Here is a 27,026-nt window from a genome sequence, read left to right as displayed (position 1 = left end):
GGTCGTCTCTCGTGTCTTGATAGGTCACATTTTATCTCCTTTCGAAAGGAGCACATGGAGGAGCCCATTTATCTTGATGACACCATCCAGTCTGCACAGTCGCCTCTCTGCCCAGGACGCGGCCCCTGTGCCAGGCTTTGTGAGAAAGGGAGGAAGGGGAGCTTGAGGGAGCATCTGAGAGAGGGAGGGAGGTGCGTGGATCAACAGTGCCTATTGGACGCCTGCTGTATGCACAGCCTTGTGCTCAGTGCAGGTGTGGTGAAACAGGAGGAGGCAGCCGCTGGAGGGCCTCCGGTTGCCGCTGAGTGTGGAGGGGTGAGGGACGCAAATGAGCAAGAAGTCACACGCGACTTACTGAGTTAGGTGCTCGGCAGTCTGGCTGGAAAGGGCTGGTGACCAGTACCTGTGGTGACAGGGAAGTCAGGGAGCACTGTCGCGGCTGCTTCCAGGGGCCCCAGGGCCCCTTTCCATCCTGCTCTGCCTGCCAGAGCTCACGGGGACAACTGGGAGCTTTGTTCTAGCCATGGGAACATCCTCGGCCAGGAGCGCCTGTGAAGCAGTGCTCTCAGAAGCTCAGACAAGCAGGGGGTTGGCAGTAAACACCCCAGTCTCCTCGCCCTCGTCGAGGATACCTCTGCAGTGCATTCTACATGCGCCTCGAGTTCCTCAACAGACCTGAGCTGCTGCCATCGGATGATTAACTGGCAGGGTGACACTTCCTTGCCTGACCTGCCTTAATTCCCAAGATCACTTCCCAAACAAACAACTTGCACTCACTTCCTCATCTCTGGGTCTACTTCTGGGGAGACAGCCTAGACCAACACCATGCCCGTGCTTGGTGACTCAGTGGTAAAGAGTCTGCCTGCCAAGCAGGAGATGCGGGTTCAATCCCTGGGTCGGGAAGATCCCCCCGGAGGAGGAAATGACAACTACTGCAGTATTCTTGCTTGGGAAAGTCCCATGGACAGAGGAGCCTGGTGGGCTGCAGTCCTTGAGGTCGCAAAAGAGTCAGGCACAACTTAGTGACCAAAGGGTAATGAGAGAGGAAGCTCAAGTATCTTAACATGCAGCCTACATATTTGTTCACTTGCAACGGGAATCATCTCATTTAGGACTCCTAAATGAGATGCAAGTGATTAAAATGCATCTGCAACAAGTTTCAATTTTAAAAAATTGTGTTATCTTATATAAGTGAAAAGTCCCAGGTGGACCCTGGGTTCAGCGGCTCAAATGATGTCAAATGGGTCTGCCCTTCACCATCTCTTGGCTCTGCTTTTCAGTCATTCAGGAAACATTTACTGAGGGAATTCTCTGGTGGTCCAGTGGTTAGGACTTCACGCTTTCACTGCTGAGGGCACAGGTTCAATCCCTGGTTGGAGAACAGAGACCCCATAAGACACATGGTACAGCCACGAAAAAGAGGAAAGGAAAGGGAAAATTATTGAGCACCAGCTCTGTCCCAGGCTCAGATCCTTTCTCTTGGTTTGTTTCCATCTCAGGCAATGATAGAGATGGTCACCAGGAGCTCCAGGCCTTCATCCCGCCAGCTTAGCAAGTGTGGGAGCAAACATTGGGAGGAAGAGGACACCAGCAGAGGTCTCAGGGCCGACCCGCATTGGTCCAGATCCTGTCCTCTTGCCCATCTCTGAGCCAGTCACTGTGACTCTGGGTAGCTAGACTGGGTCACATGCCTCCCATTGTTGACAGGGAGTGTTGTCAGCTCCGTCTGAATCACACGGTTAGAAATGGAGGAAGGAGGCTCTCCAGAGGGGAACTGGGTGGTCTTGGGACAACAGATGCCTGTTAAAGCCGTGAGGTGAGCCCCTCGCCACATGCTGGGCTCTTTGGGCCATAAGATGAGTCAGACAGGCCCCTGGTAGAGGGGGCTCACGAATGTCAGCAATACATGGTAGAATGTGGTATGTGTCTTAGGACTGGACAAAATGTGTAGGTAGTCTGGAAAAAGAGTAATTACTCTCAGCTCGGCAATCAAGGAAGTCTTCTAAAAAGGAGGCACTGACCTGGACATTGATGGCCACTACGCGTCAGACCGAGGAGTTCAGATTCTAAGTGTAACCAATAGAGAAGGTTTGGGAGCTGGCATTTCCCAGAAGCCTTGCCCATACTTGTAGAGGGATCTACCAGCCCAGCTGAGGGGTCCACTGGGCTGGGATAGCCACTCTTCCTGGTACTGGCCTGTGCCTGCCCTGGAAATAGCCACCCACCTAAGCTAAGAATAGGAATTCCTGCCTGGCTGGCAAGAAGGAAGGCAGATTTCTCAAGGAGGGATGGGCCTGAAAACAAAGCACAGCGTGTGGGCTGGGCCACCCTTTGTATTTATTCGTGAGGTCACTTGAGAGCCGCACCCACGTCAGGGCATGGATCCTGCCATTAGACCCAGACAAGGTGATTTGGCCAAGATGGCAGCCTCTGGGGCTCCTCACCTGCCCCAGAGGTCCTGGACCCTCAGCCTGGGGCACCTCCTGCCCCCAGGGAGAGGTGACCACTCCTCTCTTGTTTCCTTGGCAGCGGGCGGAGGTGGGGGCGTTTGGTGGCCAGCTAAGACACTGAGAAGCTGAGGGAGAGGGAACATGGGGTTCCAGGTTCCTATGGCAGCTTCACCCGGAATCACCCAGCTCATAAGCATCTCTTCTTCCAGGCAAAATCCTCTTCCGGAGGAGCCACATCCGGGATGTAGCTGTGAAGAGGCTGAAACCCATCGATGAGTACTGCCGGGTAAGAGGGTGTCTGAGGCTGGGGAGGGGTGGTCCACCTGCCAGAGATTCTGCGCATCTAAAAAGGAGGGTTGTCCAGTCAAAACCCTCTGCTGCGGTTTAGCAAGTGCATCCTGAGGCCCGGTGTTTCCTGGCCAGAGGGGTGGGTGTGGGTGTCCCTCAGGGAGGGGCACCCCAGGACTAGACTGCCTCTGGGGCACAAGGGCTGTGGGCTCTACTCCTTTCAGGATGCGTCCATGTTTACAAAACACTCCTTTAAATCACTTCCACCAGCTTGGGAGCTCTGTGCAGGGACCTCCGCTGAAAGGATTTCGTGTGTGGCATCTTGCTGGATACAGGAGAACCCTTTCTTTGAATTCTCTTTGGGACATTTTGGAATCAGTCTCGGGTTCAATATCATCTGAAATGCATATTTGTTTATACACAGAAGTCTTGGTAGATGCAGACGCTCATGTACACATCTTTATAGATGAAAACACTCACTACACAGACACACACACACACGTATATACGTACGTTAGAACAGCCAAAGCCCAAAAACAGATGGGCAGTGACAGCAGGGTCGTGAAGCAGAGCCCATTTGTCTTTCTACTTTGTCCAGAGCCTGGGACCCTGCAGTGAGGACGCGAGGCTGCCACTTCGGTAGCCTTGGAACATGGCCTCTAGATGGCCAGACCACCTGGGTTTGAATGCCTGCTGGCTGTGTGAACTCAGGGCAACTTGCTGAACTTCCCGGAGCCTCAGTTTCTATGCTTGTCCAACGGCAAGGAGACTGGTACCTCGCAGAGTGTAGCCGTGAGGATGCAGGGATCGGACAGGCGCAAGTCAGCAGCACAGAATGTCTGCACAGAGGAAGCATTTGATGGATGCTGGCTTTTTGTTATTATTATTACAACACCCAAACAATTTAATGTTATCATCGGGCACTACTGGCTTTTAATGGAGATGGAATTTCCTGGTTAAGTGAAAACTATTGTGAAGTCTGACTCAAGAATCTTGAGGAGAAGCAAGTGGAGGATAACGTTTTGTTGTGAGTGCTGGTATTAGAGTGAGAAGAGCTGGGGTTGAATCCCAGTGGCCCACTGACTAGCTATTGACCCTGGCAAGTTGCTATACCTCTCTGAGCTCGTTTCCTGATCTGTAAGATGGGGGTAAAAATAACTGTCTCACGGGGTTCATGAATGGGTTGAGCAGGAGAGTGTATCTCACGGTGTTTGTAACTTCTGAAATGTTCTGTCCCTACGTGGAGTTGTTACCATAAGCCTCCTTTCTGCATAAATATTTTGTAATTTGGAATACTTGTCAATAATAAAATATTTAAATAAGAACCTAGTTGCTCAATTTAGTAACTGTGTTCCCAAGATGACAGAGAAGCAAGGATTCCCAAATATTCTTCCTTATCCTAAGTTTGAATTTTGTGGCTGTGCAAATTATGCTTGGTCACTTTTTCTGCCTCAAGGTAAAAGGATGCCCTGATGATGAATTTCCTTAAGCTAGAAGTTTCTCTTCCTCAGATCAATATCCATTTTTCTCTTTTAAGGGCAATCTCCAATTCCAGTTAAACTGATGGCTGCAGCCTGCGCTTTGATTTCTCTTTATTCCTCTCTCAAGCGGTTAAACAAATGGGCAGAGCTATTTGAGGAAGGGCACAGGGCAGGAGGAAGCCTCTTGCCACTGGGACCTATGGTTTACATCAGCCTCGGCCTCCCTGAGCCGGTGGAGCCCAGGGCATTTGCAGTTGGGCTCTGTGGAAAGGCTGTCTCTTGGGTTGTCTGGAGCAAGAAAGTGATAACATCTTATCTCCTGGGATCAAGCTTTGAACAGGACTCCTAAGTCAGGATGAGAACTCTGGGGCCCCAGTGGTGCTACTGGTGGCTAGGAAACCATTAAGTGGGGTCTGCAACCATTAAGAGGGGGCCCCCTAACCTAATTAGCATAGATGAGAACTGCTCAGAGCCAGGCAACAAGAGCAATGTCATGGGTTCACCAGGCAGCCAGGCAGCTTGGAGAGGGTAATTTACTCTGAGAATGGCAGAGGGGGGTGGGGTAGTGCAGAAGTGACCTTTAATTCTGCTGAACTTGAAAGCTGGGATCTGTGGTCCGATTGTCTGAGACCTTGGAATGACCTTGGAATGATCATTGGTGATAAAGTCCAGTGCAGTCCGTGGTCACTGCCCTCTGGCATTGTAGGTCACAGCCCTGCCGCACAGTCGTCCCGTCTGTGCCCCTCAGGGTCCAGCCTTTCACTCAGTATCACTGCCCCCCCCAGCCAGCTGCACAGTCAGAGCCACGTGCAGTCCACTCCACGGCCAGCCCTGCCTTGCTTCCACCTGTCCTTGGACATGCTACTCAGAACTTCTAGAGTTTGATTTCCGCTACTTGCCTAGGCAGCTCTGCTTGGCTGGCCAGAATCTTCTTTGGACCTGCTAGACAGCATGGGCTCCGAGTTTGGGATTTGCTGGGGATTCAAGTGTGCCCAAGATTGTGAAGCTGGCTTTGTGCACGGCATAGCCAGCTGCCCTGCCAGGACTCAGATATGGAAAGTCTGACCGGGCAGTGGACTCCCCTAGACTTCGGGCTCCCTGCCTTCGCTCGCCAGCCAGTACCTCCACCCGATGGCAGTTTCACAGCCCAGATCTCAGTGTTAATTTTAAACATATATGGAGCAGATTGGATGAGCGTCACGGAAATTTTACCAAGCGCCAGTCGGCTGATTGTTTTATGTGGCTCTTGAGGGCCGCTGTCTATCAAGAGGGGTTCCAAAGGCTTTTCTGTTACTCCATAAATTAATTTAATGGGCAGAATGGTTATGCGGTTAATATTTAATGGTTCTGTGGCCTCAACAATTTGAAGACTTTCATCTCACTAACAAGCATGAGCTATACTTTGGGGGCTCAGATGAACAATCTAGCCCATAAATGACTCCATCTACCCCATTCCTGTGTGTGAAATACATGTTTGCAGTGTTTGTCTATGGGATAAAATAAATATCTCAGAGGGTGGACAGTGAGAAAGAGTGTTTGAGAATAGTCAGCCCACCCTCTGCCATGTAACACTGTTTATACAAGCCTCCATTTCCTGGTGGATGCAACTAGAATTTTTTGTTACCCCAAAAGCTGAGTTCCCTTCTATTATCCTGCGGTCCACCATCAACTTGGTTTCAGAATCAAGGACTTCCTTTGTTGGAGGGATGAGGGCTTGGCTGGAATTTGACTGAGGGGAAGGACTCCAAGCCCAACAAGGGGATCAGCCCTGTTGGGATAAGGAAAGCGCCCTGTCCCAACCCTCTGCATTTCCCAGACACATTCATTTCTAGCCCCACTTCCCAGATTCAAAAACTGAGGCTACTAATTGGAGGTTCTTAGCTCCAACCATTCCCCCTCCTACTGTAAGAGTTTCCCACCATGGCCCATCATTGTCTCTCGTGTTAATAAAGAAAAAGATTCATGCTGCAACAGAAACGGTCTTCTCAAAAGCAGCACCTGGCATGCTCAGAGTTACTTTGTTCCTGTGTCCCTCATGCTAAGGCAGGCCTGGGCCAGCAGTGTTGCTGATGGGGGGAGACTGAGGCAGAGCCAGGACTGACGCATTCATGCCTCCTGAGAGGTCTGGTGCTCGGAGGAAACCCAGCTGGCAGAATCTCTTCATCTCCTCTGGTCCAGACAGACCCAGAAAAAAAAGCATTTCCAGCCTGGGATCAAGCTGATAGTGTCCATTTTCCACTGAGAGGTCTTCCGAGGAGCCTCACTGCCCACAAGAACCGCTGGGCGGCTCAGCTGGGTCCTCTGTGGTTGGTTCCGTGGGCTGCCTTGACCTCAGCCCCCTGCCTTGCAGCCCAGTCCGCAGAAGCTCGGCCATCCGCAGCTAGCCAGACTCCCCTAGGTCTCCTCCACCCCTTGGTCTGCGCTGGCCTCTTTCCTAGGCATGAAATCAACTCCCAGGCCCCCCTCCCAGAAACCTCCCCACTCCCCAGGGAAAGCTGACCACCCTGAGTACTCCGTACAGGCTCTGCACTGCACACCCACCCTCCGTAGCAGGTAATTTCTGTGTGTCCATCTTCTTCAGAGCAAGAGCCCCTCGAAGGCCCCATCTGCTGTCTTTGTGTCTTCACTAACCAGCATGAGGGAATCCAGCCAGTATCTGATAACAAGATGCAGAGATCACACACACTCAGAGGAAGCCTCCAAGGAGGGTGACATGTCCCCAAGGCCCCAATTAATAGGATCACTTGTGAAATGGCTCAAACGGCAATTGCGAATTAAGCACTATTTCCATTTCAAAAGAATTTGCTGCTTAGATACTTCAAAAAGAGAACTCATGCATTGAAATACTCTGATTTATGCAAGTTTGGTGAACTCCCAGCTTCCGAGATGCTAATCTAAGAGGAATAATCTGAGCAGGTTAGAAGCAGCCCCAGGGGTGGGAGTGGGGGCAAAATGGGTGGGACCCCAGCCCCCCCCCCATCAAGAGTTCCTGGGTTTTTACCTATAAGAGTTCCATTGATTAGAAGCCAAAATGATGCTGCTAAAAATAGGAGAGTGTTTGATCCTGTGGGAAGAGCAGGACTCCCCCAGTTGCTTTGACAAATGCGGAACTTTGCTTTTTTTTGTTGTTTTGTTCTAGGGTAGACATTACCCAGAATGGTGGGCTTCTTGGAGGGGGATCATTTCGAAGCACAGGGTCTGAGCCAAGGCTGCCTGGGGCCTCCCTCCCATGCCACTGCTGCACTTGCAAAGACCAGGCTTGTGGTAGATAAGACGCTGAATTCACTGATGATGGTGTTGTTTAAAGCCCTAGAGCCAATGATTGTTAAAGCTGGAAGAAACCTCAGAAAGTCTGTAGCCTGGATTTGCCTAGCTGTGTTCCACTGGCTGTCAACAGGAATTGTTTGGAAAACTAGCTCCACCATCAGCAACCTGTGGGCAATGCCGGAGGCAGTACAGAGTAGCAGATGAGAAAGCATAGGCTCTGGACTCAGAGCACCTAATTCAAAATCTTGCTACTTGGTAGCTGTGTGGCCTTGAGAAGTGTTTTAACCTCTCTGTGCTTTAGTTTCTTTTTCTGTAAATTGGAGTCACAGTCATACCCATCTCTTAATGTGATGATTACATGAGTCTGTCTCCCAGGATGTCATTATTATTCATAACTACTGGCCTGAACACAGCTCTACAGGTCTTGCCTTTGCTGTGCTGATGAACATGTTGCCCACCAAGACCTAGACAGGGATCTACAAGGCACCATTTCACGTGTGCCCACAGAACTCATTTTATCTCCTCCAACATGTGTTCCATGAGCTAAGTTTGAGATTCTAAAGCTAGTCTATTTTATCCTAAAAGGAGCAACAACCAGGGAGGTGAGGTGAGCTGCTCAAGGTCATGTAGCAGTGTAGAATAGCAGAACTGGGCCTAGAGTTGAAGCCTCCTGACTCCTGTTCTTTCCAGTAAGCCTCACTGCTCTCACCTAATGGATAATGATAATGACGACAATAGTATAAGAAAGTTCACTATTTTGAAATTTTTATTTATTTATTTGGTGTGTCAGGTCTTAGGTGCTGCCTGCAGAATCGTCGTTGTATCGTTCAGAACCTTTGGTTGTGATGCACAGACTCTCTAGTTGTGGCACACGGGCTTAGTTGTTCTTAGTTGTTCTTAGTTCCCAGACCAGGGATCGAACCCCTGTCCCTTGCATTACAAGTCAGATTGTTAACCACTGGACCACTAGTGAAAGGAAAAGTGTGGTTGCTCAGTCATGTCCGACTCTTTGCGACCCCATGGACTATTGCCCACCAGACTCCTCTGTTCATGAAATTCTGGAGTGGGTTGCCATTCCCTTCTCCAGGGAATCTTCCCAACCCAGGGATTGAAGCCATAAAGAAAGCTGAGTGCCAAAGAATTGATGCTTTTGAACTGTGGTGTTGGAGAAGACTCTTGAGAGTCCCTTGGACTGCAAGGAGATCCAACCAGTCCATCCTAAAGGAAATCAGTCCTGAATATTCAATGGAAGGACTGATGCTGAAGCTGAAACTCCAATACTTTGGCCACCTGATGTGAAGAACTGACTCATTGGAAAAGACCCTGATCCTGGGAAAGATTGAAGGTGGGAGGAGAAGGGGATGACAGAGGATGAGATGGTTGGATGGCATCACTGACTCAACGGACATGAATTTGAGTAAGCTCCAGAAGTTAGTGATGGACAGGGAAGCCTGGAGTGCTGCATGTAGTCCATGGGGTTGCAAAGAGTTGGACATGACTGAGCGACTGAACTGAACTGAACTGAACTCCTGCATTGCAGGCAGATTCTTTATTGTCTGAGCCACCAGGGAAGCCAGGACCACCACAGAAGTCCCTAAATTTTACTGTTAATCCAGTGCCAAGCACTGTGCTAGGCTCCTCAAATCCACGCTCTCATTTAACCTCTAATAGGCAGGTACCCTATGAGATCCATTGTACTGAGCCCAGAGAGGGCAAGCAAGGCATTCAGCATCACACAGCCTGTGAACAGAAGAGCTAGGACTCAAACTCACATCTGCCTAGCCCTGAGTCCCTGACTTGACCACCTCATGGTGTGCATGCTGAATGCCCAATGACAGCATTTTAGGTCTGAGCCAGGGGTGATGCCCCTGAGGTGCCCACAGATTGGCCCCTACCGGCTCCTGTGAGGAGAGCTAGGTTTGGGGGTTCCCCGCTCTGGTTGTCATCACCAGCCCAGGCCTTGGGGACTGACTGCTCAGCACCCAGCGCTCCTGCCAAATGATCTTGGCCGGAGCTGGGCTTGGCGGCGTCTCTGATGGAAGCTGCTCTGAGCCAAGAGCCTCTTGTCAGCCTGAAATCAGGACGAGCCCTCAATGTGGCTCCCTTCGGGGCTCTCTGTTAAATAAAGATGCCGCAGTGGTTTGCCCGAAAGGCCTCTTTGTCTGAGGCACTTCCAGCCCACGCGTCCTCTGCCCTGAGAATGCTGGTCTCCGTCGGTATGAAGAGCCCCTGTGTTCACCGCTGCCGCTGAGGGAGCCAGGCGGCCGCTCTGCACCCGAGTGGGAGGGCGCCTGCCCTGGCCTCCTCCCTCTGCTGTCAGGGAGGTCACACTGGCAGCAACTCTGCACACAGCCTGGGTCCCTGAGAACGCCCTCCTGCCCATCCCGGCCCATCAGTGCTCCCTCCTGACCCCCTCCTGCCTCCCTGCCACCGGGAGCCCTTGCTCTCTGCACATGCCTGCGTTCCGTTTCCCTGTCTCTGCCTCTCAGTTTCCCTGTCCCTCTCCATCTCTCCATCTGTCTGTTTCTTTGTCTCTGCCTTTCTCTCCTTCTCTCTCTCTCTCTTTCCATCTCTGTCTCTCTTTGTCTCTGCCTCTCCCTCCATCTCTGTCTCTGTCTGCATCTTTCTCTCCTCGCCCCCGTCTCTCTGTCTCTCTCTGTCTTCTTCCTCAGTTTTTCTTTCCTTCTACCCTTCTCTCCTGGGGAACAAAGCAGCACATACCATGTGTGTTAAATGAAAACTTGGACACTGTAGGGATAAGTCCGCCCAGGCTGTGTCTGAGCACAGGGCTTTATTCTGCCGCTTGCTCTAGTCGGAGCCTCAGTGTCCCCACCATAAATGGAAGCAGTGACAGGTACCTCCAGGACTGTACGGGGTCCGCTTCACTAGATTTTTGCTTGTGAGGGCAGGCGCTATGTCTGGCTCATGCCTGTACCACCCGGGTATACACCGAAAGGCTCCCTGCTTGTTGGATGATTGGAGAGTCCTACGGTAGCGCCTGGCGCGTGGTAGTTGCTCTTTGAATGTTAATTTTCTTTCTTTTGTTTTCCCCTGCCTGGTCTTGGGGATGTGATCTGTTAGAGACTCTTGGAAAACCGCAGGCTCTGGAAGGAACAGCTGGGAATTGCAGTGTGTCTTACCTGCTAAGATCAGGTGTTGTCCCCTCTTGCCCAGCTGTGGGTTTGGCATCCGGAAAGCCCGCTGTGCTCCATGCCACACTTGAATCACTACCTGAGCAGCTCAGAGAAGAAGTAAACGATCACATCCCTTTTCCTCAACACTATACCTCTGTCAATGCACCTAAGACCACATGTGCTTTCCTTGCCCCTCTATTATGTCCTGTTAGTGCTGCACACCAAAGCCTTATTCATTTATTCATTTGAACAAATACTCACTGAGTGCCAGGCTGTCTTCTAGGATCTGGGCACACAGCCGTCAACAAAACAGACTAAAATCTCCGCCCGCATGGAACTTCCTTTATAGCAAGGTCTTTCCCACGTGTGGGCAGGCCACGTGGCCTCCCTGACTCTCAGTCTCCTCCTCAGGAACACGGAAATGAGATCTGCCCTCGTGAGGACCATCATGAGGTTCCCAGTGGCCACACTCATGGAGGCCCAGCATGGTTGGCACAGGGGAGCTGCTGGGTCAGGTCACTGCACCTGAAGCAGCCCCAGGGCAGGGAGGCTGGGGAGGCACAGGCTCCCATCTGGCTGGCCACTGCTCCGGAGCCTCCTTATCAGCATTTCCTCACACTCCTGTCGCCCAGGGTTTCTGTCTTTCTTCCCTTGGCTCTAGCCCAGAGTTCAGGACTGGCCCTGTCCCCCAGCCCTACTTTCACCTCATCTGTCTTGTCTGTGTTAAAGGATCACCCCAGTGTCTTCTCTCCATTCTGAATGAGGGGCCCAAAAGCAGGGCTTTGCCTGGCCTCACCCTACATCCCCCCCCACCCCCCAACTCCACTGGACTGGGCCGGGTTGGCAGCGGTCCAGGTGTCCAGGCTGAAAGGTGTGGCATCTGTGCTGGTGCACAGCAGGAAACTGGTCACCTCTGACCCTCGTCCCTCACTGTCCAGCAGCGGGCTCGCACCCCTCCTGAGCGACAAGCTCACAGCTCCCCTCACTTCTGCCTGCACAGTTATCCTCCTGGGGATGCCCACCTCCTCTCGCCTGCCCGAATCCTGCACACCCCTCAGGCCAAACTCCTGCCCACTCTTCTAAGAAGCCTTTCCACACCCTTCAGCTTATTCTGCTCCTTCCAGGCTCAGTTCAGCTTGGCCTAAGGAAGGCCCTGTTAGACCATACCACACCCAACCTCTGGCAGCTCCTAGAGCCACCATACTTGGTCCCCTGACCCTCACCTTGACCAGTCAATTCTTTTTTTTTTTTTTAATTCATCATTTTATTTTTAAATATTTATGTATTTTTATTGTTTATTTTGCTGCACTGGGTCTTAGTTGCGGTTTGCAACTGGTTCCCTGACCAGGGATCGAACCTTGGTCCCTGCATTGGGAGTGTGGAGTCTTAGGCACTGCACCATGAGGGAAGTCCCTTGACCAGTCAGTTCTTACCTGTCTCTCAGAAATCAGCTTCAAAGAGACTTTCCTAAAACCACCTCCTTTCCTAATCTTCCCAGGTCTGATCAGACTCTGTCATAGCACCCTATTGTCCTTGGTAGAATGACCAGCTTGTCATTAAATAATTAATGGTGCAGTGAGTACTTACAGGCTGTGTATACCTGATGAGGCTGAGGTGTGGCTAGTATGGGGGATGAGGCTGGTGGGAAAAGGCCTTGGATTGTGGAGTTAAGGATTTTGGACTTATGTTGTGGGCAAGAGAAAACCCTTCCAGGGTTCATGCAGAATAATACATTCCCAAGGACCCTGAGACCTAGGGTTTAATGTTCTCCTCCCTTTTTTTTCCTTTTCATATGGTTGGCTAGTTGTTTAGTTGGTTAACTGCCTAATTAGATGGTTGGTTGGTTGAATTGTTGGCTGGATGGTTGACAGGTTGATTGCTTTGACTGTCTTCTCTCCATCCTAAATGAAGGGCCAAGAAGCAGGGCTTTGCCTGACCTCACCCTTCGCCCCCCAACCACTCCACACTGGACTGGGCCGGGTTTATTAGTTGACTGTGTGGTTAGTTCATTAATGGAATGGTTGGTTAGTTGATGGGAGGGATGGATGGATAGATGGAGGGAGAGTTGTTTCATTAGTTAGCTGATTAGTTAACTTCTTGATTGTTGTCTGGTTGGGTGGTGGGTGGGTAGCTGGTGGCACCTGTTCACTGTGTCTTCCCCAGCACAGTCCTCGAGCTTCCCCCCATCACTGTTGGCCCAAGCTGACCTAGCTTTTGGTTTCCCTGCTCCCAGTGTCATCAGGCCTAATGCCCTTTCTTCCCATCTTTCCACAGGCCCTTGTCCGGCTACCACCCCATATTTCACAGTGTGATGAAGTCTTTCGGTTCTTTGAGGCCCGACCGGAGGATGTCAACCCCCCCAAAGAGTAAGTGCTAACTCAAGCCTCTCCTGTGAGGCTAATGCTGAGGCCAGCCTGGAGAGGCTCCAGACGTGGGGATAGAGTAGAGGGCATGCTGGCCAGGCCAACGGGGCTAAGCATGGACCAAAGGAAGGAAGAGCAGTGGTCCCCAGACTCCTGCACCCAGGGCTTGTTCCTCATTTCTCTGACCCCAGACCTGGCAAGGGCGGGTGTCTCTCCATCTGGGGAGCAGGTTTTCGTGCAAACTCTTTCTGGTTCACAGCTTATTGTCAGAAGCAGATGAGATAACAAAATATAAGGTCGTGCCGTTCAGACTTGGGATTAGCAGCCATTGCTCTTATTTGTTGACACTACCAAGCGCCCAACTGACATGTAGAACCAGGAGGACATGTGCTGCCCAGGCGAACCTCACCCGCCGAGTAACCCAGCGGTCCTATATTATAGGATCTGGCAACAGATCCTATAATTATTATCAAAAACAACGAGTGCGTGCAGAGTATTTACCAAATGGCTTTTACCTGTAGTATTTTACAATAGACTTAAGGAGCCTAGGGGCTTCCCTAGTGGCTCAGCAGTAAAGAATTGCCTGCAATGCAGGAGACCTGGGTTTGATCCCTGGATCGGGAAGATCCCCTGGAGTAGGGCAGGGCAACACACTCCAGTATTCTTACCTGGAGAATCCCATGGACAGAGGAGCCTGGCAGGCTACAGTCCACAGAATTGAAAAGAGGCGGATGTGACTGAGCGACTTAGCGTGCACTAAAGGTAGCCCAGTTTGCAGAGGAGGAAACTGAGGCTCATGAGGTTAGGTGCATTTTCCGGAAGCCATACAGCTAGCTGGGTATGGGACAGGCATGAGACTTGAACTAAAATCTTTTGATTCCTCATGGTTCCGAGATGGTCGATGTTCCATGCTGGGGAGAAATAGGGAACCAAGCGGGTCTTTTTTCTTCTCTGGAAGCAGGATACCCTGGGCCAGGTGGTCCAGATGGCCCACTAGGTCATGCTGGAATCTCACACACGTGCCCAGACTCCATCCTAGGCCACAGTATCCCCGGGTCCACCTGGCCCCACCACTCCCCAGTTGTGCTGGCCTCTCAGAGCCTCTTGTTCTCCTTCCTCCCACGGGGAGAGAGGAGATGTCCCTCCCCAGGTGGGTTGATCCTTGGAGTCACAGATGATCATGTGCCCAGGGGGATTGTCACTGGATGGGTGAAGTAGCAGGTGCATTGCCATAAAATCAGCTGACCCTGCCTTCGATTGGCGACCCTACAGCCACTCTTTGGCAGTCAGCTAAATAAGTTGGTCTTATTTCCCCTGTAGACTAATGGCAGGGCCAACATGGCCCTTCTCAGAGTCCTACTCTTTGCAACCCCATGGACTGTAGCCCTCCAGGCTCCTCTCTCCATGGGATTCTCCAGGCAAGAATAATGGAGTGGGTTGCCACACCCTCCTCCAGGGGATCTTCCCAACCCAGGGATCGAACCTGCGTCTCCTGTAACTCCTGCATTACAGGTGGATTCTCTACCACTGAGCCACCAGGGAAATGGACCAATGGTAGTAGGTTAGCCTTTGGCCCATCCCTGGAAGGCCCTCAAGGAATGGTGGAAACCAGGCTTAGGGAGACAGTTAGGTGTTGGTGAGGCCACAGGCGTGGCTTTGCAGGGCAGGCTGTGGGGTCCATACCCACCACTCAAGTCTCTGTGATCTCAGATCATTTGCCCAGCCTCTCTGTGTTTCTATCCCTGAAAAGCAGGAATGCCGGACTCCTGGGGCAGTCCAGGGGCTTACCAAGAGGACACGTGTACTGAGATAACCCGGCCAGTGCTACTGGCCCATTGGATGGGAGGTTGTGGAACAGAATGGAACGTGGCTCCTTGCACACTCCACCTCTACAGATCACAGCCTGGCTTTTGCAGGGAGGAGTCATAAAGCAATTTAGTCTCCAAGTTTCCATGGCAGCAGGGGTTATCTGCCTTTTCTTGAGGTGGTACCGGCTACCTGGGCCAGTTCACATCTCGTCTGGCAAGAGAGGGCCTGAAAACAGAACCACTCCAGCATGACACAGGCCTGAGGGTCAGGAGGTGGGTTTGGCTGTGGCCCCAGAGTTCCAAAGGTTTCCTCCACCCTGGCCCCTCTCGGCCTCCAGGACCTGCGTAGAGAGACCTGTGTTCCGTGCAGAGCGTAGCTCAGACCCAAGGGGGACCCGCGCTGATGATCTGCCAGCCAAGGGCTTGCATCCCTCCCTCTCAGGACTGCGTGCACCATCCCAGACCACCACACACCTCCCCCCTCCATCCTGAAACATAAACACGGATCGAGTAACAGCGTATTTTGACTCTGGGGCGACTGTGGAGTGGCTTATCAAATTATCAAAGCCTGTGGATTTAATTGGAATTTTGCAGATAACCCCGGCCTCTTTCAAGTGTGCTGCTGCGGGACCTCAGCGCTCAGGGGGCTGGGGTGGGGGACTGTGGCCCTTTCCATCTTGTGAGGAAGACAAAGTTGCAAAACAGCCCAGCTTGGTGGGGGAGGTGGGCAACAGGCCCCAGCCCCTCGGCTTTGATCCCAGGCCGCTCGCTGGCTTCCGTGGGTGGAGAGCGGGGCCCACCTCTGGGCTGCCAGCCTTTGCTGTAGACCATGGGCCCCGCACAGAAAGGGGTTTCTTTATAGAGACGTTTGGTGAGCCTGGCACGGGCGGCCATGGTGGTTCTGCCTTCTTATGTGGCTGCTTAAGAATGCAAAGGTTGCTCCAGTGACCTGCCCTCCTCTCCTCCAACTACTGGCTAGAGGCTCCTTCAGCAGCACTGACCTCTTCCAGAGGGCTCTGACTCAGGCCCCAGATCCTGGCATTATTCTGGATTCACACCCCTGCATCCAACCCATCACCACATCCTTCAGGCACCACCTTCGGCATACACCCAAACCCTGACCACATCTCACCGTCTCCCCAGCTGCTACCCTGGGGGCAGGGAGGGGCAAGCCTTACCTCCCCTGGATTCTGGCCTGACTGTTCTCTTGTTTCTGCCTTTGCCCTCCATGGTCCATGGTCCATTTTCAACACAGAGGATGGAATGACCACTTAAAAATGCACATCAGATCATGTCCCTCTTCTGTCACTTTCCTCCACGCCTCTGGTGTTGCTCAGAGTCAAGGCCCTTCCGCCTGCTCCCCCCTTGCCCCTGGTGGCACCTGCTGCCTCTGCCAGCTGGCTCTGCTCCAGCCACACCTCCTGCCCCTTCTCACACCCTCCAGCCGTGTTCTGCCATGGGGGCTTCACACTGGCACTCCTCTCCGCCTGGAATACTCAGCCCCTCCCCAGGAGAGCCCCCAGCCTGGTCCCACACCTCCTTGCAATATTGACTCAAACAGCTGCCCAGCAAGGCCACTCCTGGCTTTCCTGCCTAAAATCCCCAGCACTGGCTTCTCTGTCCTGACTTCATCTTCCTGCAGGGAACGTATCACTGCCTCCCACACGCCCTGCTCCCTCCCCGCGTTATTGTCAGGCTGGTAGAGCAGGACCAGTCAGATCACGGTATCGCCAGTGCCCAGAGCAGGTGTGCAGGAGACGTGCAGGACAGGTGAGTGGTGTCACTCAGGCTCCGTGTTAGTCCCCCAAGGGCGGTAGGCTGTGACGTGACTGCACGGAGAGCTGCCGTGGCTCCCTGGAGGTCACCCAGCTGGCAGGGGGGCTGGCAAGAGAAGCTGGGGGTGCCGTGACCCTCCCCACTCCTGTGTGGATTCTGGGGCAGCCGCGTAGCTGGCTTGGGGTGGGGAGAGGCCCTGGTCACCAGATCCGGAAGGAGGGGGATAAGGACACACTCCTAGAACGCAAAGGGATTCAGCTCAGGGCGAGTCCTGGGTGGACTCTGACAACCAGGTGAGCCTGGCCCCAGGCAGGCCACACCCCAGGACCTAAGATGACCCACTGGGCTGTGCACGTCCCACCCGGGCCTGGGGCCACATCTGCCGGCTCAGCTGTCCCTGGCTTAGCCGTGTTTGAGCACCCAAGAACCCTGTGCTGAGCCAGTGGGCTAGGGAGGCAGGCGTCCTCTGGCCTGGCTTCCCCGGGGAGCCTCTGGGCAGCCAGTCCCTCAGCTCTGATTCCCGTGGCATCAGTGATGGAAACGGGAGTCCAGGCTGCCGGGCTGGACTCCCGACCCAGTCAACCATGTGACCCTGCAAAGGCCTCTTTTTGTTCAAGTTTCGATTCCCATTACTGAAACAGCGAACCTAAGGTTCTCAAAGGGCCGCCTAGCGGCGATGTCCTCAGACTCCAGCATGTTGCATATCCCTCAGAGAATGGGGGTGGGAGGGGGGCAGCCCCATGAGGCCCGAGGGCCTGAGACCAGCCTTCCCATCTCTCCCACCTCCTGGCCCACAGGCCCCACCCTCATCCTTAGCTGCCCACACAGGGGTGCAGCCTGCTGTCCCAGCCCCCAAGCCCAGGCCCAGCCTCGGCATAGGGCACTCCCAACCCCTCTCCCCACCCACCCCAGCCCCAGTCCTTCTCAGCCCTCAGACATTCCAGGAAGCCCCCTGCTCCCCAGCAAAAGCCCGTAGCCCTTGGCTGTGGCACCAGCCACACCACGTTGTTTATGGTCTCTCCCCATAATGGGGACCCACATTCTCTGACTGCCTACCCCCACCCTCTGCAGGGCCTGGCCCCTGGTAAATGTTGACTGAACCCAGGTCAGGACTGATTAACAAGGTGAAGCTTGCACTGCCCACTGTCCAGGTTGCAGAGTGAACTGCACTCCCCAACCCTCTGGAGCTGGGAGGTCTGGTTTCCCTGGCCCCTCTGTGCCTCAGTTTCCTTATCTGTCCAGTGTGAGTAATGACAGTGCCTGCCCCCAAAGGCCTTGGGGAGGATGGCACATGGAAAGTGCCAGAACAGGCCTGGCACCACCCAAGGCCAGGCTCACTGTTGTCATGGTGGTAGCCCTGGGTCAGGGGGAACTGCAGCAAGAGAATTGCCCCCCACCCCCAGAACAGGTCTGCCACTTGTAGGGGTGAGGCCTCCTCTTGCTCTGACAGTGGTGGCCCTCTGTGCTCAGCCTGAGCCCGTGGGCAGGTGGCATGCACACGTTTGGCCCCCATGTCACAGAGAGAACAGAGGCCAGGGCTGGGGCCCCCTCTCATCACCTCCCACTCGTGGGCCTGCTGCCAGCCCATTGGCCTAGGAGCGCTTAGGAACCCCCACACCCCAGCGGCACACAGTGGGCTCACACAGTGACTGAGGGTTTTCTGGTCCCTGCCACCCATCTCAGTTCTAGGCTTGGTCCTGTCCCCTCAGCCCTTTTTCTACTGCTGAAGCCAGCAAGACCCAGGTTAAATTCTTGAGATTGCATGGGAGGAACAGGGCCTTGCTAAACAGGTTTTTGTTCCTCAGACCCAGAGCCACAGAGCCACCCTCTGTTGTGGCCTGAAACAATGGCCCAATGTTCCCAGGGACCTTCCGTCCCTGCCCCAGCCTGTCCCAGTGGCTGGCCTCCATCTGGTCCGGGGTCCACCCCCCTGCCACCGCCACATGTCCCTGGCCCTGCAGGCTGGCAAGGGAGGGAGCCTGTCCTACTTGATCTGGGCCGCGTGCTAGGTTGGGGTCTGGGCCCCGGCCTCATGAAGGTGGCCCAGGTGCTGAAGTGGAGGGCGCTGAGCGAGGCTTCCAGAGTTGGAGGCCCTGGGCAGAGGACAGAGCCACTCCGGGGCTGCGGTGGTGTGAGTAAAGACCCCCAGAAAAGGCCTCCTAGCCTCCCTCTCCATTCCGAAGGGGATGGAGGCTGGGCTGCCTCCTCGGGGGAAAGCAGTGTCCAGGGCAGAGGGAGCTTTGCCAGCCCTGCCTCAGGACCCAGCAGGAAGATGGAGCATGTGGGTGGCCGAGCAGCCAGGATGGCCCTGTGAATGGGGGGAGCCTCTTCCAGGAGCCCCCACTACCTCAATCCTGGTCAAACTCTAGATCAGCCTTGCTTGGGAGCCTGACTCCCGATCTCAGGATCCAGGCTTCCGCTGAGACCACTGTGACCTTCTCCATAGTCAAACCTACCTGCTTGGTGCTAGAAGGAAATAGAAGATGTGTTTATGGAGCATTTGGGCTTCCCAGGTGGCGCTAGTGGTAAAGAACCTGCCTGCCAATGCAGGAGACATAAGAGACACAGGTTAGAACCCCGGATTGGGAAGATCCCGTAGGGGTGAGCATGGCAGCCCCCTCCAGTATTCTTGCCTGGAGAATCCCTTGGACAGAGGAGCCTGGCGGTACGGTCCATGGGTCACCAAGAGTCAGACATGGCTGAAGCCACTGAGCACACACACCCGGGGCGCTTGGTACGTGCTGAGTCAGGTTACCCTTTGCTTCCCTCCCTTCCTGCTCCCTGGGAGCAAACAGAAGGTCCTGGGGAGAGCCCTGGAGAGCACCTCTTCCTCAGCCTTCACCCCCAGGTGTTCACTGAGCACCTACTATGTGCCAGGGACCAGGCAGGCTGACAAACTCAGGGCTCAAGGCTGCCACTAGGTGAAAATTTTGAATTGAGTTAAACTAACTCGGAGACAACAGCCAGAACACCAGCTCTGCCTGTGGCCTTGAATGAGTCCCTTCACTTCTCAGATCTCTGTAAACGAGGCCAGGACCCTCTTGGGACGACAGCTGTGAGGTTCATGGGCTCTTATGCCTTAGGGGTGCCTGGCATCACAGATGCTCTGTCCACGGGAACTTCGGCTTCTTCTCCCCCTTCCCTCTTCACCCCTCCTGGGTGTGCAGTGGCTGCTCAGAGAAGACTAGAGGACTCCTGCTGAAGGCGGCAGCTGGGCTGGCTTCTCCCGAGCACCTTTTAGCTCCGGGAGTTCTCTCCAAGGTTCGTGCCGACCGTGAAGTGAGGCTGCCCCTCCACCACCAGGCCCCCCGTGGCTACCAGAACCTCTGAGGCACCCATGCTCTTGACGCTCCCTAAGGGACGAGTGGCTTAGGGGTTAGAGTGGGTAGTCCACCCACCAGTGCCCAGCTCTGCTGAGTCCTGGTCAGACCCCCAGCAGTGGGACAGCCCCCGTCTGGCTGGGGACACGGGCCACTCTGTCCTCCCGGCCTCTTTGCCACTGGCAGCTGCACAGACAGCCTGTTAATGTTGATGGGCGAGAGGGCCAGCTGGAACAGGGGACTGTGGGTCCCCAGGAGGCCAGGGGCTGGAACAGCACAGAACTTTGTGTGAGGAGCCCCTGCCCACGCCCCGCCTTTAACCTGGGTGGGCAGGTGGGAGGAAGGGGCCCGCGGGAAGTTGTGTCCAGCCCACTTGAAAGGGGCATCGGCTCTGGGAAACCAGGACTCCTCTGAGGGTGTGTCTGTCATGCTGGGTGGGCGAGCAGGAGGGAGGCCGGCTCTAAACCAGCCAACTCAGAGCAAGGGCGTGGGAGGTCCACGGCCAGGAGGGGAGGGTGGCTCGGTGATCAGTCCTGGCACAGGACTTTCAGCTCTCAAAGCCAGGATGGACAGGAGGTGCCGGCTGGGGAAGGGTATCCTGGTATGGGGAGGGGGCGGGGTCCCCGTTATTTTCTCAGGCTTGTGCTTGCTTTGTTTCCCTGAAACTTCAACCCCGGGAGGAGGGGTCTTGTGTGCAGATGCCCAGGCCCCATGTGCCCACTCCTTCTCAGGGTGACGGCACCCTTGGAGACCCCAGCTGGAGGGGTGCACCCCCCACCAAGCCCCTGAGGTCTGCTTTGCTATTATGTCCTGTGCGGGGGACTCTTGGTGCCCTTGCCTTGCAATTGCTGCCCCTGCATTATAGCCAGCCTCCTGGCCAGCTAGCTGCCCCTCCACAGGGAGTCCGTGGCAGAGCTTAGCCTCGGACCCAGGTCTTCAGCCCTGTAGGCCAGGCAGGAAGCATTGGTTCATTCAAGCATTTTTCATCATCTTCTTGGTGTGCGGCACAAAGCCACGGAAGCGGGCGAGGCCGGGCCCTGCCCCTGGGGAGCCTCGTGGTCTGAGGGGAGAGGCCTGGCTCGCTGCTGTGGGAGGCGGCGGACCGAGCCCAGGAGCCAGGGCTGGGGCCATTTCAAGGAACTGAAAGAAAGTCTGTCTGCCTGGACATGAGAGTGTTGGCTTGAGCTGGGCCAGAGGAGATGGGCCTGGGCCATGCAGTGTCCAGCTGGTGATTTGGGGCAATCGTTGACCCCTTCTACGCTTCGGCATCAGATGAGGGGCAGAATGTGGGTGTCTCAGGGATCCCTCCTGGCTCTGACATTGTGTGATCTTATGAAAACCAGTTGGCTATTGTAATAGCCCAAGCATGTAACCACTAGGGTCTGGAGCTAAGAGCCGTGAGAAGGGAAGACAATCACAGTAAGTCAGATGTGAAAGAGGCAGGCATTCTGGAGATCACGTGACCCGCCCCCCTGTCACAGGCCCTGTAAGTTGGGTCTTATGGTAGGTTGGAGTTTAGGCACCTCTGTAACTGGGTCACTTACAGTACCTTCAGTTCAGTTCAGTTCAGTCGCTCAAGTGCCTTAGTTCACGGGATCTGTGTGTGTCTGGCTCCCTCTTGTGGCGGCACTGGATATTACACCAACCCCCATCCAGGCTGGCGTTTTCAGACCCCTGAAGCTGTTCCGGACGTTTAAGCTTGGTCTACCTTGTTTAACCATCTATGACGCTAGTGGTAAAGAAACCGCCTTCCAATGCAGGAGACGAAAGACAAGTGGGTTCGACCCCTGGGTTGGGAAGTAGGAAATGTCTACCCACTCTAGTATTCTTGCTTGGAGAATCCCATGGACAGAGGAGCCTCGCAGGCTACAGCCCATAGGGTTGCAAAGAGTTGGAAATGACTAAAGCCAAGGAAGCAAGCAATAATCCCGTGAGGTTCATGCCTCCTTTTTGTAGATGAGAAATCTTAGGCTCAGACTGGTTGAGTTATTTCTCAGCCAGTAAGCATCAGAGGCTGAATCCAAATCCTTCCCCACTCCAGGTCTGCCCCCCACAACCACACAGGGGCGGTGGCCATGCGGCAATTTCCAAATTGCAAGGTGGGACCTTTCATCCAACCATAGGAATGAATAATAGAGTCAGCACTCACGGTTGCTGTGGGCACAGGGTGGGGAGCCCCTGAAGGTACCGTTAAGGGCACTTTCCCCACCTGGGGACTCTTTAAGGGGACTCCAGGCTTCTCCCCAGGTGAGAAGCTGCAAGGCTCAGGAGTGCCAGGGCCAGTCCAGCCCGTGTCCACTGAGGGCCTCCTGCTGTGGGGTCAGACCTCAGAGGAGGGGTGCTGCCCGGCTCCCCTTTCAGGGTGGTCACAGTGAGGCTGGCTCTGGGAGCAACCAAAAAGCAGGTCTCCTTTCCCCCAACCAAACTGAGGCTTGACTTTGACCTTGAGGGCAGTAGCTGTGGCCCTAGTCCCTGACTAAGCCTCTCCAGCCAGCCGCCCAGTTGTCACGTTGTTGTTCAATCGCTCAGTCGTGTCCGACTCTTTGTGACCCCATGTACCACAACATGACAGGCTTTCCTGTCCCTCACCAACTCCCAGAGTTTGCTCAAACTCATGTTCATTGAGTCAGTGATGCCATCCAACCATCTCATCCCCCTTCTCCTCCTGCCTTCAGTCTTTACCAGCATCAGGGTCTTTTCCAGTGAGTCAGTTCTTCACATCAGGTGTCCAAAGTATTGGAGCTTCAGCATCACTCCTTCCAATGAATATTCAGGGTTGATTTCCTTTAGGATTGACTGGTTCAATCTCCTTGCAGTCCAAGGGACTCTCAAGAGTCTTCTTTAGCACCACAGTTTGAAAGCATCAATTTTTGGCACTCAGCCTTCTTTATGGTCCAACTCCCACATCCATGTATGACTACTAGAAAAACCATAGCTTAAATCCTAAGTCATTGTGAACTCCCAGCCCCCAACCCAGGACACATGGCCAGAGGCTCTCTCTACACAGGCTGTTGGGTGAGGCCCCTCCTGACTCTCCATGCATGCAGCCAGCATGGGAGAGGCTGCTTGGACGTCCCCAGCTGCATCCACAGAGAGGCAGGAGGGGAAGGTTGCCCGCAGTCCCAGCCTTCAGAGCCCAGTGTAACACCGACACCCTCTGGCCCGGCCCCCACGTTGCACTGACAGGTTCTGCAGCCCAGAGGGGTGTGTGGCTTGCCTGAGGTCACCCAGAGAAACTGGATTGGCACCAGGGTTTTTGACCCAGAGCCCAGTGTTTTTTCCATCGCTCAGAAACTCCCAGCTGATTTCCAGAGCTTCCTGAGTGCTGGTGCAGAAGGACACCTGGAGGTCCTTGTGGAGACTTAAATCGGGGCCTGGCTGAGGGACAGGGAGGGGGAACCGGCTGCTGGCCCGCTCGGAATAGCTGGAGAAGTGGGAGCTGGGCTGTGGTCAGGTCTGATTTAATTAGGCAGAGGCAGGCTCCTGATTAGAGGAGGCTGTGCCTGCCAAGCCAAAGAATTCAAGCTTAAGAGCCAGGAGTGCCCTGGGCCCCACCACAAGCAGGAGAGGGCACCTGGGAAGTCCACAGGGCCCTGCGATGCCAAGGGCAGGCCCCTCGGGATCCAGGGGACACGGTTCACCCCCTTGCTGGCTCATGGCACGTCTGGGTGGAGCCACCACTGTGTGTCGGGTGCCAGGCAGAAATTGTGGTGGGCAGGTGGGGAGGGGGGCAGAGAGAGATGGAGGTCTTGGTTCTGAATCCTCCAGTAGCAGATCTGAGGAGAGGACTGAGCCCAGGGAGCTTATTTGGGAGAAGAGACCAGTGAGGGAGTGAGGAGAGGTGGGAGAGGCCAAGCAGCTGCAAATGAAGCACCGTCACAGCTGCGCTGGGGGCGACCGGGTGCTGGGACCCACTGCCCTGCCTTCCTCAGGCGCTCCTTCCTCCTGTGTGCCCTCCCCCAGCCCACCTCCAAACAGCAGGGGACACAGCTTCCCTGAAGGCCTGTGTGCCAACACCCACATGGTCCTCCCCTGTGCTTAGGAGTTCTCCCGGGAGTGTCCCTGTGGCCTGCCACTGGGAAGGCTTGGTCTCTGTTCCAGCCCCAGCCCCCTCCCCCTCCCCCTCCCCTTCTTCCCCTTCCCCTCCCCAGCCCACAGCCCTGCCCCAGCCTTCGCATCTGCCCTCAGGTTCTCCTTTAGCCCTCTCTTCCTCAAGGTCCCTCCCTTTCTCCACTTCAGCATCCTTATCCCTTTCTTCAGAGCTCTTAGCCCAGTTTATCACTTGGCTTTATCCTGGATGAGTCCTGTCTTACTCAACGCAGCAAGCCCCAGGGCCTGGCACATAATTGTCGTTCAGTCGCCAAGTCATGTCCAGCTCTTGGCGACCCCATGGACTGCAGCACGCCAAGGCTTCCCTGTCCTCCACCGTCTCCAGGACTTAGCTCAAGTCCTGGCACCGAAGAGGCGCTGGCACATTCTTGCTGAGGACAGTGGAGCTGCTGCAGGGAATCACTCACAGGAAAGAGCAGCTGCAGGGAAGGTGGGCGAGCGCCGCCCCTCCCCGGCCGTGGGCTCCAGGACTGGGCCCTGTGTCACTAAGCACTGAGGTTCTGGAAGCAGAGCGGAGACGACCGTGACTGTAAGTCTGCTTCAGGCCTGAGGGCCACCCTGGCTAAACACTCAGGAGGGCCTTCGAGGAGGGGCCAGTCCCCTGTAGTCCTCTTCCTAGGAGGGCGTGCCTGGCCAGTACACCTGGGACAGTCATTGAGTATGAGATGGTCAAGCAGGCCGGGTGTTCCCCCTGTTCACACCAGGAGGGCAAGGGGACCTTGGAGAGGGAGCTAGCTAGCCCCTCTGCAGGGAGGGGGCACGGAGGTGGGCAGGGAAGGCCACCAGAGTGAGCCAGGCCTCCGCCTGGACTTGGATGCTGAGGGAGGGTTCAGAGACAGATTGGGAGGGAGACGTCTGGGCTGAGGGAGGCTTCCAAGCAGGGGCGTTAGGCAGGGGTGGGGGCTTGCGGGGGTGGGGCACAGGAAGACCAGAAGAGGGTGATGGAAAAATGGGAAAGGCTTGGGAGTGAGCCGACACCCAGTTCAACTCTGAGCTCTGCCACTGGGCTAGCAACGTGAGCTCTTGTGCCTCAATTTCCCCATCTGGACAATGGGGGTAACGATAGAACGTTCTGCTTAGAATGGTGCTTGAAATGATGTGTCTGAAGCACATCAGGAGGAAAATAGCGAAAGTGCTGGTCACTCAGTCGTGTCTGGCTCTTTGAGACGCCATGGACCGTAGCCCGCCAGGCTCCTCTGTCCATGGGATCCTCCAGGCGAGAGTACTCGAGTGGGTTGCCATTCCCTTCTCCAGGGGATCTTCCCGACCCAGGGACTGAACCCAGGTCTCCTGCATTGCAGGCAGTTTCTCTCCCGTCTGAGCCACCAAGGAAGCCCAGAGCACGTCAAACTGTGCCCAGATATTAGTTCTGGGCTCACACGCAACCTTGTTCTCAGGGTTGGGCCCACAGGGGACACGGCAAAGGAGGTGGTGAGATGCTGTGGCCAGGTGGGGGTGGAAATAGACACACTTGCCGGGATGATGCCAGGCCATCCTCGTCAGCGGACAGAAAATGTACCAGGTCACGAGGGTGGACTCTGCCCATCGAGACTGCTCAAGCCCTCTTGTGTTTTACACAAACTAACACCCACACTTGCTGTGTGTCTGTGTGTGTGTCTGTGTGTGTGTGTGGTAGTCACTCCATTGTGTCCAACTCTTTGTGACCCCATGGACTGTAGCCTGCCAGGCTCCCCTGTCCACGGGATTCTAACCCATCTGTAATTATCAGGGAAGACCTCCTGAAGGAAGTGGCATTTTCCACTGGGCTTTACTGGAGGGGAGGGGAAGGAGGGGAGGGCAGAGACCCACGATCTGCCTCCGGGACGACTCAGGATCACAGCACAGCTCGGGCCAGTCCCTCGGAGCCAGCCGGCAGCCCTTAGCCCGGTTGCCAGTCGTCAGGGCTCTATGCCCACTCACTCAGCAAACGCCAGCGGTGCCCAGCCCTGTGCGAGGCCTGGAGCGACATCACAGTTCCTGCCTCAAGGAGCCTACAGTGGAGGGGAGGAAGCAGCGAAGGTATTAATAGCAAGAGCTACAAAGGAAAAGAGAGGGTGCTGTGGGAGGCTGGGCTTGGGGGTGTCGGGAATCAGCACTGGGCCGGGCGCCGGAGGAGGGAAAGGAGGGAAAAGTCAGAGAGGGAGGCAGAGCCTAGGACAGGTCAGCCCAGCGTCACGGTCCCCTGAACTTAGGAACGCTCCCCTGAGAGGAGCAGCCTCTGTGGAGACTGTCAGTCGGCCCCAGATGCAGCCGGGCCGTCCTGGCGCCGCGGAGCCCTGAAGGCTCACTTCAGCCGCAGAGCCTCCAAGAAGCAGCAGGGCACGTGGCCTGCGCACCGGACGAGGGGCCATGGGGATCAGAAACCACCATGCCTCCAAGCCCAGGCGGTCGTAGACGCTCACCACGGGTCACGTTGGGCTTCCTCTTCCTCACGGCTGTGCTCACACCGAGCTGAGGCTGTGATAACAGAGTGTCTAGAACTTGGTGTCCTTTTGGTATTTCTGGCCCTGCGTCTTCGTTTTTCTTTCCTCTTCCCACCTACTCCTAACTATCTTATCTGGCTGAATTTTATAGGTGTCCTTATCAACCACAAGATGCCGAATGATCTGAGTTCTAGACTAAGGCCACTTGGGCTCGCAGGCTGTGTTACCTTGGGCAAGTGACATGCCCTCTCTGATCCTCCATTTCTCTTCTGTAAAGTGGGAGAAATAAGAGAACCTACCCACACACAGGAGTGCCATGAGGGTAAGATGAGCTGATGTGTGTCACGAGCTTAGTTTGGTACCTGGCCTAATGTGAATGCTTGAAAACACATGACATTCTTGTCAGCGGTGGTATTAGTGATAATAACAAGAGCAGTAGCAATAATTGTAGTACGCCTCTCCCTCCCACCTTTGGAGAGGAAGGCCTCACTCGGGGTGGGGTGGCCTGACCCCCTCCCTCCATCCCCCCTCCCATTTCCCACCATGCCCTGGGGTCCAAGGGCTCCCGCCTGCTCCAGGGCCTCCCGGGACTTGTTGGTGACGTCA

General features: G+C 54.8%; 1 protein-coding gene across 2 annotated transcripts in view; it reads left to right on the top strand.

Moving 5' to 3' along the window:
• The window catches only part of SH3PXD2A (SH3 and PX domains 2A), a 247,045-nt gene that overhangs the window by 126,215 nt on the left and 93,804 nt on the right, over window positions 1-27,026 (top strand). For both annotated transcript variants that reach the window (XM_068961400.1, XM_068961399.1), the window contains exons 4-5: window positions 2,660-2,736; window positions 12,895-12,986. In XM_068961400.1, coding sequence (XP_068817501.1) covers window positions 2,660-2,736; window positions 12,895-12,986 — 169 coding nt within the window. The remainder of the gene's footprint in view (window positions 1-2,659; window positions 2,737-12,894; window positions 12,987-27,026) is intronic.

Source organism: Capricornis sumatraensis, chromosome 23 (genome assembly GCF_032405125.1).
Source record: "Capricornis sumatraensis isolate serow.1 chromosome 23, serow.2, whole genome shotgun sequence".
Classification (NCBI taxonomy): domain Eukaryota; kingdom Metazoa; phylum Chordata; class Mammalia; order Artiodactyla; family Bovidae; genus Capricornis; species Capricornis sumatraensis.
The sequence above is the reverse complement of the archived record's forward strand: the minus strand, read 5'-3'. Positions and strand labels throughout refer to the sequence as shown.